Source organism: Podarcis erhardii (assembly GCF_964252035.2).
Source record: "Podarcis erhardii genome assembly, chromosome: 13".
Lineage (NCBI taxonomy): Eukaryota > Metazoa > Chordata > Lepidosauria > Squamata > Lacertidae > Podarcis > Podarcis erhardii.
The window spans coordinates 7586426-7599798 of record NC_138502.1 but is presented as its reverse complement, the minus strand read 5'-3'; the positions used below and the strand labels follow the sequence as shown (position 1 = coordinate 7599798).

At 43.5% G+C, this 13373-nt stretch overlaps 2 protein-coding genes across 2 annotated transcripts; one reads left to right on the top strand and one right to left on the bottom strand.

The window, feature by feature from the left end:
• Positions 1 to 7011: 7011 nt before the first annotated feature.
• Positions 7012 to 7953, bottom strand: LOC309328380 (olfactory receptor 6E1-like; the record flags this gene model as incomplete). The annotated part of the gene is made up of 1 exon (XM_081838376.1): positions 7012 to 7953. The coding sequence occupies one exon, from the start codon at positions 7951 to 7953 to the stop codon at positions 7012 to 7014; it is 942 nt and encodes a 313-aa protein (XP_081694502.1).
• A 3625-nt stretch (positions 7954 to 11578) lies between these two features.
• On the top strand, positions 11579 to 12523 carry LOC309328379 (olfactory receptor 6C74-like; the record flags this gene model as incomplete). The annotated part of the gene is made up of 1 exon (XM_081838375.1): positions 11579 to 12523. The coding sequence occupies one exon, from the start codon at positions 11579 to 11581 to the stop codon at positions 12521 to 12523; it is 945 nt and encodes a 314-aa protein (XP_081694501.1).
• Between the last annotated feature and the right edge of the window lie 850 nt (positions 12524 to 13373).

Genomic DNA, 13373 nt, shown 5'->3' with positions numbered 1-13373 from the left:
TTACCTTAGTAATAGCAGGGGTGAAGACTGAAGCAATCTCTAGGTGCTGGTTCATGTTCCTAAACACATGATGCAAGCGGTATTCACTCTTTGCTTGTTAGGATACACAAGGGACATGCAAATTGCTTCTCTAAAGAGCAACAGCCTTATTGTACGTTGTATGAAAATTGCTCAGGAGGGCCTCCCATAGGCACCTGGTTGGACGAGATGGGACTTTGGCCGAATCCATCACATGTTCTAATGTTCTGCAAATGACATGTAGTGTAATGGCTTGGGTCTCTCCAACACACGCAAGACGACTCTGGCAGTTCATTATTTCAGATTTATTAATCAAATAACAAACCCTGGGGCAGATCTCAGCTCGGCTTTGGCATCATCCGATGGCACAGTTGCAGGAATTAAGCTCTGCCCCCTTTTCACCTAATAGGAAAAACCCCACCTTCTCTTCCTTTCCTTTTCACACTTCTCATAAAGTCTCGTGACCCTATGAGATTTTGGAGAGAGCACTGCTGGTGTTCCTGTGTCCGAGTCCATGTCTGAGCTGACAAGCTGCATTCTTTCACTCTGGCTCTCCCTTCCATTATCTCTGTGCTCAGAGATCAAGTTTCTGCTGCTGTCTGCGGATTCCCCCCCCCCCCCCGCACATTCCATTCCTAGCTGCTCTCTCTCTGTGTTATCTTCCTCATTCCCTGTCAGCAAAGGAGCATAGCTGACATGTAGGTGGCCTGCCTAAGCTTCACTTACCTATACTGAGCTTGTACAATATGACGTGATTCCATGAATATTGTCATAACCAGGCCTTCTATGGCCCATTGCGTTCAGTTTTATAATCCTCCTCCAGCCCAGAAGTAAAATAGACATTAACAAGAAAGAAAAGATAAATCTGTTAGAATTCCTGCTCCATGATTGCAGTCATGGGATTGTTGTCTTTCATATGACGCTATATGTTTTGACTCCACAGAGTGGGAAGTGACATAGACAGGATGTTTGTGTTATTGTGTTCCGTGAAGTGGGACTATTATCCTTTGTTCTTTTCTCTCTCTCTTTGCTGTCTGATGCTAGAGAGAGAGGGAGCCATGTTGCAGTGCTCCGTGTGTGTTTATATGTAAATAAAGTAGATTAGCCATAATAATAATAAATTTTATTTATATCCTGCCCTCCGTGGCCGCAGCCGGGCTCAGGGCGGCTAACAACACTAAAACAGTGCAACATTATAAAAACATTATAAAAATTAATTAAAATCAAAATTGATGGCAACCATAAACTAAAGTTTTGTAAAGATTGCCAAGTAGGGAGTCAGGCTGCGCCCTGACCAAAGGCCTGGTGGAACAGCTCTGTCTTGCAGGCCCTGCGGAAAGATGTCAAGTCCTGCAGGGCCCTTGTCTCTTGTGACAGAGCGTTCCACCAGGTTAGAGCCGCAGCCGAAAAAGCCCTGGCTCTAGTTGAGGCCAGCCTAACCTCTCTGTGGCCTGGGACCTTCAAGATGTTTTTATTTGAAGACTGTAAGTTCCTCTGTGAGGCATACCAGGAGAAGCGGTCCCGTAGGTACGAGGGTCCTAGGCCGTATAGGGCTTTGAAGGTTAAAACCAGCACCTTAAACCTGATCCTGTACTCCACCGGGAGCCACTGCAGCTGGTATACCACCGGATGAATGTGATCTCGCAGCGAAGACCCCGTAAGGAGTCTCGCTGCGGCATTCTGCACCCGCTGGAGTTTCTGGGTCAGTATCAAGGGCAGCCCCACGTAGAGCGAGTTACAATAATCCAGTCTGGAGGTGACCGTCGTATGGATCACAGTGGCTAGGTCTGAGCGAGAGAGGTAAGGAGCCAACTGCTTAGCTTGGTGGAGATGAAAAATGCCGCCTTTGTTATAGCTGCAATCTGCGCCTCCATGGAGAGGGAGGTATCGAAGATTGCACCCAAACTCTTAACGGACGATGCTGGCACTAATTGCACACCTGCAAGAGATGGGAGTTGCCCCCTCAATCCCATATCGTCCCGACCCAGCCAGAGGACCTCTGTCTTCGAAGGATTTAACTTCAACCGGCTCCCACATAACCATCCAGTCACAGCTTCCAAGCATCTGATCAGTGTGTCTGGGGCTGAGTCAGGATGGCCATCCATCAACAGATAGAGTTGGGTGTCATCAGCATACTGATGGCAGCCCAGCCCAAAACTCCAGACAAGCTAGGTGAGGGGGCGCATAAAGATGTTAAAAAGCATCAGGGAGAGTATTGCACCCTGGGGCACTCCACACACCAAGGAGTGGCGCGATGACAATTCCACCCTCCCAAGCGCCACCCTCTGTCCACGACCAGAGAGAAATGAGCGTAGCCATTGAAGGACTGTGCCCTGGATCCCCACGTCAGCAAGGCGGTGGTCCAGGAGTTCATGATCTACCATGTCGAAGGCTGCTGACAGGTATAGAAGAATCAGCAGCCCCAACCCGCCTTGATCCAGCTGCCTGCGGAGATCATCTGTTAGGGCGACCAGAACCGTCTCGGCCCCATGACCAGTGCGGAAGCCGGACTGGAATGGATCCAGAGCTGATGTTTCATCCAGAAACCTACCAAGCTGTTCAGCAACCGCTCTCTCAATCACCTTACCCAGGAATGGAAGATTCGAAACCGGGCGGTAATTGGATAGATCTAAGGGATCTAATGATGTTTTCTTTATAAGCGGGCGCACCACTGCCTCCTTCAGTTCCCCTGGGAATGTCCCGGTGCCAAGGGACAAATTGATGATATCCCCCGGGGGGGCTGCACCTCGGCTGGACACGCTCTAATCAGCCAGGACGGGCACGGGTCGAGAGGACAAGTGGTGGGCTTTCCAGCTCGGAGGAGTCTGTCCACATCGGCTGGGGATATCCGGTCAAAGTGGTCCAATACTGGACCCGAGGACAGTCGAGGGGCCTCCAGTTCCTTTATTGTATCCAAATTGGCAGGGAGGTCATGGCAGAGCAACAGGACCTTCTCCGCAAAAAAGCTCGCAAATGCCTCACAGCTGTGTGTCAAATTGTTATTTAAATTTGGCTGTCCTTTGAGGGATGTTAAAGACCGAATTATACTAAATAATTGCACCAGGCGAGAACTAGCGTATGCAATGTAGGCCGACAAGTAGGACTTCTTAACGGCCTTCACTGCCATCTCGTAGGTTTTCATAAAAACCCTATAAGATGTTCTTGAAGCTCCGTCACAGGCACCCCGCCATACTCACTCTAGCCGTCTGAGGTCCCGCTTCATTTTCCGGAGCTCCTTGGTAAACCAGGGAGCCCGGTTTCTGCGGGGTCGCAGAGGGTGCTTAGGTGCGATCTCATTGATGGCTGCCAGGAGCTGGGTATTCCAGCCCTCAACAAGCTCAGTCAAGGAGTCGCCAGGGGGAGAAAGGTCCTGCAAAGCTTGGCAGAATCTATCAGGGTCCATCAGCCTCTGCGGGCGAGCCCAAATCGGCTCACCACCTAAGCAGGGTGGGGGTGGAACGTCAGGGTGGAAAATGCTGAGTTGCTGAGGTCTGTCACGCGAAATGCGCAAACTCTGCGGATCCCTAAGTGTGCCAGTGTCGGTTGGCATCGGTCGCTGTGATGTTTGGGCTGAAGAAAGCTTATGAAGGTCCCGAATGATTGACCAGCAGGAAGGGAACATGCCAGTCGGGCATGTGTTTCTGCCAGGGTCCTACTCGAGTGTAGGCTGAACTCCTGACAGAATCTACCCCACACAGAGGGACAAATTTGGTGTGGTGGATATGAATGTCACCAGTAGGTGTGAATGTCATGAGGAGAAGGGCTTATGCTTTTGGGCACACTGAAATGTATTGGCTGTACCTGAATGTTCATAAAATGATGGCGGGGGTGGGGAAGCTGGTTATCCATAGGCAAGAAAGGACTGAATGGGCAATGAATGGGGAAGGAGAAACACAAGGGAATGTTCAGTGACTGAAGAGAAGGCTGGATTGGGAAGAAGAAGGGAACTAATAATAATAATAATAATAATAATAATAATAATAATAATAATAATAATTTATTATTTATACCCCGCCCATCTGGCTGGGCCTCCCCAGCCACTCTGGGCGGCTTACATAAAAACCAAAAATACAGTAAAATATCACACGTTAAAAACTTCCCTGAACAGGGCTGCCTTAAGATGTCTTCTGAATGTCAGGTAGTTTATCACTTTGACATCTGCTGGAAGGGCGTTCCACAGGGCGGGCGCCACTACCGAGAAGGCCCTCTGCCTGGTTCCCTGTAGCTTTGCTTCTCGCAGTGAGGAAACCGCCAGAAGGCCCTCGGCACTGGACCTCAGCGTCCGGGCAGAATGATGGGGGTGGAGACGCTCCTTCAGGTATACTGGGCCGAGGCCGTTTAGGGCTTTAAAGGTCAGCACCAACACTTTGAATTGTGCTCGGAAACATACTGGGAGCCAGTGTAGGTCTTTCAAGACCGGTGTTATATGGTCTCGGCAGCCGCTCCAAGTCACCAGTCTAGCTGCCGCATTCTGGATTAGTTGTAGTTTCCAAGTCACCTTCAAAGGTAGCCCCACGTAGAGTGCATTGCAGTAGTCAAAGCGGGAGATAACCAGAGCATGCACCACTCTGGCGAGACAGTCCGCAGGCAGATAGGGTCTCAGCCTACGTACCAGATGGAGCTGGTAAACAGCTGCCCTGGACACAGATTTGACCTGTGCTTCCATGGACAGCTGTGAGTCCAAAATGGAGCAAGGGACCAAGAAGAGAGGGAAATCTGAGGGAAACTCACAGCACTTAATGTCTGTAGGCATTGTATGCTAAGGTATTTAGTTGCAAGTGGCAAGCGTATCAGAGCTACCTAAGGCAACTCAAAGTGAGTGAGGTTAACTGGGACACAATGCATTGTGCATAAAAAGCAAGGAATTCCACAAATTTACACATTTTCCTGTCTGAGAAAAGGAGAAGATGGGCCAACCAGATTTCACACAGAACCTTATCAGATCTATTTCAACATTTATATATGGGACAGCACCTTCCACTGTGTCCAACTGCTGCCATCTAGGTTAACAAATGAAGAGCAGGCTAACTTCTGGGACTCTGGGGGAATGATGGATGGACTACACAAGCACCTAGCATCTGGTACCTGAGGCACATTCCTCACACTGTCTAGTAGTAGGGCCAGCTCTGAATGGTTTGAAATATCTTGCTAGTTCTTTAGCTGCAAACTCCAGTTTAATAGATTTTGCTGGCTTTCGACATCATCCTTTGGAGCCTAATTCTGATAAACGTCTGAATATTTTTCATGACTACATGGCTCACTTTTCCAGTTGACATTGCTGGAGTAAGATTTCAAAATCAATTCTGTACCTGTGGGAAATTATTTATTTGATTGTTTTTAATATGCAAAATCAAATATATATAATACCATAATAATATAGTTACAGATAGGTAGCCGTGTTGGTCTGCCATAGTCAAAACAAAACAAATTCCTTCCAGTAGCACCTTAAAGACCAACTAAGTCAGAGAAACAGAGAAACAGAGAAATAGACAGAGAAACCAGTAGGAGAACATTTCAATCTCCCAGGACATTCTATACAAGATCTCAAAGTAGCTGTTTTACTACAAAGGAATTTCAGAAATAGACTGGAAAGAGAAGCTGCTGAATTACAACTTATCACCAAACTCAAAACCATAGAAAAACCTGGTCTGAACAAAGACCTTGGATTCTTATCTCATTATACATGACAAAGCCATTTTTCACCTTTTCACCCCTTGCTTTTTCCTGTAAGACCTATTGCAGTCGTTAAGAGTCGTCAACAGGCTCATCACAGCTATCTGCCAATCACCCATTCCCACCACCCTTCTGAGTAATACCCCTCCCCACCTTCTCACTATATAGAAGGGTCTGGAAACTTCTGTTTCAGTGTATCTGAAGAAGTGTGCATGCACACGAAAGCTCATACCAAGAACTGACTTAGTTGGTCTTTAAGGTGCTACTGGAAGGAATTTGTTTTGTTTTTTCATAATAATATAATTTGTTACATATAATCAAAAGACTGAAAAAGAATTTTAGTTTATTATTTACTTATCATTTGCTATTTAAAGCCTTACCCTAATTCTAGACTGGCAGAGATGACCGGCAGAATTCGTGACCAGAGGAGAGAGACAGTGGAAGAGGACTGGAAAAAATTTAAAATCTATCTTAAAAATTGTTGTAAAATTTCGGAATGTTAAGATGTCAAGGGATTTGATATAAAGAATTACAGCTGAAAAAATTTAAGCTTAAGAAAATTTTAAAGAGAATTAAATATAAAAATGGATGAAGGATTGCTAAAAAATTTTAAAACAAGGATGCAGTGAAGGGGAGGTATGGGGAAGTCGTGTTATGTTTGTTTGTTTTTTGTTTATGTTGTAAAATTAATAAAAATTATTAAAAAAAATAAAAATAAAGCCTTACCCTAATTCTGACTGCATAAAGTTCCTTACAAATTATACAGGTCAATGTTATCTTGCAATTTGTTCCACCCATAGTTAACAAAAAGGGTTCAATTTTTCAATAAATTGATTACTGTGTTGTCTTCTTCCTCACATGTTAACCAGATCTATCAATTTAACCATATGAACATCCTCTCATAACAGCATTAATCTATCAGCCAGTGTCAGAAAACAAAGATTTTTCTGACTGCAGCTGATTATCGTACAGGCAGCTTCTTGTAAATGAATGGCCATCTCTCAATGCAGTAAAATAAGTCAACAATAAACATAACCAAAAGGGATAAGCAGAGGAATAGTTGGCAAAACATAGTCTCTCATTTCATTTATTACATGAATTATCAACTTCCAAAAAGAATGCATGTTTTGCATTTGCAAAAAATTATATTGAATTTCATCTGATTTTTCTAAACAAAGTTATATATTTTACTCACGTATGGTACTAGAATATAACAGGCATTCAGATATTGAAAGAAATCTAGTATTCCAATTTCGAATGTGTGTCCCCATGATCAGTGCTTAATATTAATGTTTATTCTGATGTCAATTGAACCTCAAATCATCTTGAGTCCTTCCTAATGGCAACAAGTTGTCTACATGCGCCTCTCAAGGCATCCTGGACCTGTGTGTTCCTAAGGCAGTATATGAATGGGACAAGAAGAGGAGCCAGTACAGTGTTCAGAAGAGCCACCCCTTTGCTGTAGTACGATTCACTGTCATGGTTGGGTTTTATGTACATGAAAATGCAACTGCTGTAAGTGATGGAGACCACCGTGATGTGAGAAGCGCAAGTGGAGAAAGCCTTCTGCCTCCCTGAAGTGGATCGGATGCGCATGATGGTAGAGATAATGTGGATATAAGACACAGTATTTACAGACAAGGTCCCAAGGAGGGAGAGGGTAGCAGTGACGAAATTGAGGAGATTCAGCAAACTGGTGTCTGTGCATGCAAGTTTCACCAATGGCCCATTGTCACAGAAAAAATGGTTGATGGTGTTTGGGCCGCAAAAGGGCATCCGGAATAATACAACTGCAGGAACGATGATCAACAACAATGCCCCAGCCCAACACCAGAGCACCAGCAATGAGCAGACCCGATTGTTCATGATGGTTGAGTAGCGAAGAGGGTTGCAGATGGCAACATACCTGTCAATGGACATTGCCGCCAGCAATAGGAACTCTGTAGTTCCCAGGACAAAGTGCACAAAGGACTGTGTGAAGCAACCAGCTAGAGAGATAGTCTTCTTGCCAGTAGCCATGTTGTCCAGTGTTTTAGGAACAATGGCACTGGTATACCCAATCTCCACAAATGCAATGTGTCGTAGGAAGAAATACATTGGGGTGTAGAGCTGTTGATTCACCAGTGTTATTACAATAATCAGTATGTTCCCCATTATCGTCAAAAGGTATACCCCAATTAGCAGGATGAAAAGTATAATTTTAAGTTGATGGTTGTCCGTCAAACCCAACAATATAAATTCTCTCACCATGGTGTTGTTCATCGTTGTTGGCACTTCCCTAAAAGGAATGGGAAATCAAACCTTAGAGCTGTGTTAGCCTTTAAAAATAAGCAGATGCTATTCAATCTTAACTCTCTGCAATTGCCTGAGTGTGACTGTTACTAATATTATGAAGAATTGGATCAGACCAGTAGATCTGTTTCAGTCCTTTAGAGACCCTACTCCCAGACTATTTAGATCAGAGATGGCCTTCCAAATATTATTGGACTTAAACCCCCCATCAACCCTGAGTTGGAGTCCAGTGACATGTGAATAATCACAAGTTTACCATCCCTGGAACAGAACCAAAGCAACATATTTTCATTGAACTTGGATGGGTGGGTGGGACACGGGAATTGTCTGCACTGATATGTCCACCAAAGCAGGCCCTTGCCAGTTCCCATCCAAATGCTCTTCAAAGACATCTCCATATATGATGCATCACAATAACAATAACCATAGCTAAATCTAAATGATTCTGTGAATAAGCATCTCATATGCAAAATCATTTTCTTTTACAAAAGCAAATACTGTGCATCACCAAAGGCTGTAGCAAAGTACTCACCTCTTAACATCAAGTTAGAAAAGGGGGTTATCATTTGTATAGATGCAAAGTTGGTTGCTAGAACTTTCAGGCCATGGTGATGACGCTGACATTCTTCCACTAACCAGGGAGATTGAACAATTGTAAAGGTTTCACTCCTTAAGCCTATTTTTTTTGTGTGGCCTCTGAATATGCCACGTCTTTAACACCTTGCCAAAGAGTCTTTGCTGTCTTGGCTCACAGACTAGTGACCTCGGCGATATTTTGCTACACACATTTCTCCTTCTCTTTGCCCCAGAAGTGAACACTGAAGCAACCTGGCTCATGTCCTTAAGTGCTGGCTTGTGTCCCTAAGCACATCTCACAAGAGATATTCAGTCTTTGTTCACTAACAATACACAGTAGACATGAATGTTGCTTCTCTAAGGTACAACAAACTTATTGTGCATCATATGAAATAGGGTCAGGCTGAAACCAATTTTGTGTGTGGGCTTCATATAGGAACCTGGTTGGCCGTTGTGGGAATAAGATACTGGGCCACGGGGGACTTTGGCCTAATCTGGCATTGTTCTTCATAGAACTATCATATTTTGGAAAGCCAGATACAGGGCATGACCTCATAAATCATAATCATAAAAATCATAAAAATCATAAAAATCATAAAAATCATAAAAATCATAAAAATCATAAAAATCATAAATCATGATGATGCTGTGGTGTTGTATTGTGGCCTGCCATCAGCAATTGCAGCCCGAGGGAATCAAGAGACCTGAGAACTCTCTTGCCAGCTGGAGGACTTGAATTTGGCCCACCTGCCATTGGCATCTTGATGGGGGGGGGGCTGTCACACGGTGTTGGTGAGTGGGGAACCAAACATAATGGATACATAGACAAAATTGACAGCACCTCCCCAGCACTGTGATGGATCCTGCTCCTATAGGGTGACTGTGGTGGGTCATCTGCATCCCTGATTCCTATTGGCTGGGTAGTGGACAGGGGCATGAAAATAACATAATTGGAAATTTAAAACAAAAGTCTATATGCCAGATCTGAAGTATCTGCAGTGGCCTCAAAGGGACAAGACACACTCCCCAAAACAAATCTATGTTCAATTGACCCTTTGTATGGGGGGGGGATGTTAGGAACCACACAGCACGACTCCATACATCCAAATGGGTAACGTATATATGGTAGACCCCCCACCCGCAGGCATAGCTTACACAATACCATAAAACAAACAAAAATTAATATAAAATTTGTTTATGAGAAATTGATATCAAGTGATAAAAAATTTATATCAAAAAGTGGGAATTTGAGGGAAAGGGGTGAGGTTTCTGCTACTTTAAGTCTGATGACTGGTAATCCCTTTATTTTGCTTCCCATCCCTGCTGTAGATAAGATAAAAAAGATCAAAAGTTAAGTGGCTTTTCTGCTCCTTCAGGGACCAAAGCGAAAGTCCCTAAAGCATCATGATGAACTAAGAGCTAATATCTGTTGCGCTAAATGCTTGCTTAGGGACATGAAGCTGCACCATTGCCTATAAGATGTTGCGTCTGAGAAGTAAAGACTGAATGTCCTTTGCATTATCTGCTCAAGGACCTGAATGGGTACCATGGACATAGCCAGGCAATAACATTACAGAGATTGCTGGAATGCAGGTTGCTGAGAATATAGCTATGATCCTTTGGTTTTGCAGAAAGAGAAGGTCTCTCCTTCACTGGACCTGAGAGGTCATAGCTCCATGGCAGAGCACATATTGCATGCAGAAGGTCCCAGGTAGGCAAAATGGGCCTTTTTTCATTCCATGTTGAATTTGCACATATCGCCCTGATCCAGTAGGCTATTCTTACATTGTTATGGTTTTATGTTCCTATGTTCTTAAGACCTTGCTTTTATTCTTCAGAGAGAAGAATGTAGATGCAAAACTTTTGGAAACCAGGAAAAGTGGATGTGAACATTTCAGTTAGGTCAGTTGGTTAGAAGGTCAAGGTAAAAGGTAAAGGACCCCTGGGTGGTTAAGTCCAATCAAAGGCAACTATGGGGTTGTGGCGCTCATCTTGCTTTCAGGCCAAGGGAGTCGGTGTTTGTCCACAGACAGCTTTCCGGGTCATGTGGCCAACATGACTAAGCCACTTCTGGCACAACAGAACACCTTGATGGAAAGCAGAGCCCCCAGAAACGCCATCGACCTTCCCGCTGCAGCAGTACCTATTTATCAACTTACACTGGTGTGCTTTCGAACTGCTAAGTTGGCAGGAGCTGGGACAGAGCAATAGGAGCTCAGTCCATTGCAAGGAACATGGTCATGGGTTCAATGTCCATATGGGCCTCCTGCATTGCAGAGGATTGGACAAGATGACCCTCAGGGTCAATTCCATCTCTACAATTCTATGATTCTATGATCTTCCCATTAATGTGAAGTGCAAGAGGTGTGCAGTTTACTCTGGTTTCTCTTCAGATTGTATAAATCTTTGGCCTTTGCTGAAAATTTACTATTGAGTGTCAATGGAGATGACTTTAAACTTGTATTTAAATATTGTGATCCAAAATCAGTTACTGCATAGAAAATGGGACATTCTTGTTTTCTTTCTTGGTAACTAATTGTGAAGCATATGATTATTTAAAGCACTATTTAAAAGTGGCATTTTTGTGTCTGCACTGTCTTTTGCTCTCAAATTGCATGTGATGAGCCAGAGTATGCCAAACTAGATGACTTGAGAAAGATATGAGGAAAGCATTCTGATTCTGACTTAACTGAAAAGCAGGTTGAGGGGCTGTGGTCAGGGGGAGAACAGTGGTGTAGACAGAGGTACCACAACTCTGGTTACAAAGTTCTAGAGGCTAACTAAGAATGAACACGGCTTAGCATCTAAACTAAAGATGGATCTAGGTCTGTTCCAGCAAATCACCTATTGAATCTCCTAGCAACTGTACAGCAGAGACCTGATGGCAAAACAAACAAACAAACAAACAAACAAACAAACAAACAAACAAACAAGCAGCTACTTGAATTTAAAATGACTTACAGACATTGAATTCAGACTCTTCATTTCTCTTCATTTTACTTCTAGGAAAGTGCCAACAATGAGGAACAACACCATGGTGAGAGAATTCACACTTTTGGGATTTACAGACAGCCGACGAGTTGAAATTTCCCTTTTTACCCTCCTGCTTGGCATGTACTTTTTGACAATAATGTGGAACACTGTGATTATCACAATCACACTTGTGAATCAACAGCTCAAAATCCCAATGTACTTCTTCCTAAGACACTTTGCAGCCTTGGAGATTGGATTTACCAGCACTGTCCTTCCAAAGGCATTGGGCAATATGGCCAATGGCCAACAGACTATCTCTCTACCTGGTTGTTTCCTACAGGTGTATCTATACCTGAGTGTGGGAACCACAGAGTTCCTTATACTATCAGTCATGTCCATTGACAGATATGTGGCGATCTGCAACCCTCTTCGCTACTCAACCATAATGAATCATCGAACTTGCTCATTGCTGGTGCTCTTCTCTTGGGCTGGAGGATTTTTGCTCATGATGGCTCCTGCAATTACATTATTTCAATTGTCCTTTTGTGGCCCACATACTATAGATCATTTTTTCTGTGACATTGAACCACTGATTAAACTCGCATGTGGGGACACAAGTCTCCTGGAACTCTTGTTTCTCCTCAGTGCTATACTCTGTCTCCTTGGCACCTTGGCCATAAATATTGTCTCATATACCATTATTATTTTCACCATTTTGTGCATCCCATCAACCACAAGGAGGCAGAAGGCCTTTTCCACTTGTGCTTCTCACATTATAGTGATCTCAATCACTTACGGCAGCTGCATTGTCATGTACATTAAACCCAGAGGCACAGGTGAATTAGCATATACCAAAGGGATGGCTCTTCTTAACACTGTTGTATCTCCTCTTCTGAATCCCTTTGTTTACTGCCTGAGGAACAAACAGTTCCAGGATGCCCTGAAGGCTGGATTTAAGGCACTTGTTGGATTTCCTAGGACAAGGGAATAGAAAGGACCTCAAATCACACATGAAAATCAGAGGTCAACTTTGGAGCAAATTGGAAAAGCTTGCATTCCCTGGATTTCTTTCAGGGGTGAATATCAATCGGAGACTGATGTTGTGTGTCAGAGAATGTCTAATATGGTCCATGCAGGGGTGGATTTAGGGGAGCACGACTTGCTCAGTCAGACTTGATGCAGAGCCTTAGGGGCTCCACAGTGGGGCATGGCAATGATGATGTAGAATGGAATAATGTGAGAGATGGGAGAACACAGAATTTTGGCATCACACTGTGTGCTACTGAAATTTGAGAGCCTAGGGTCCACCACTGGTCCATGTCAGCTGTTTCAATTTACACTGGTGTTTAAGAGGATCCATGTGAGAAGCTTTAAAATATGGAATTTTTGTAATGTTTCTTTGCATTTTTGTAACATTTTTTGAAAGTAAATCACATAGAAGAGATTTTTTGATGTATGAAAAATGTGAAATAAATAAAATAAATAAAGCTATGTAGCCTGACTGTACTGTATTTATTACAGAAGGGCCCTAACTCAGGGGTGGAGCACTTGCTCTGTATGAAGAAGGTCTGAAGTTCAACCTCAGACATCTCTTTTTGACATTTTTTTTACTGATTTCCCCCAAAATTTACAAATTTACTTAAATTTCAATATATATATTTTCTTAAAATTTTGACTTCCCATCCTTAATTCCATGTTTTTGTTCCCACCTTATACCTACTGCTTTATATAGCATACTTTTATCTAATACAATTATTCTCTATTTCACTTATCATTGTTTTCATTCCACTGCTCATAATTCATGTCTCTATCTATCTATCTATCTATTATCTATCTATCTA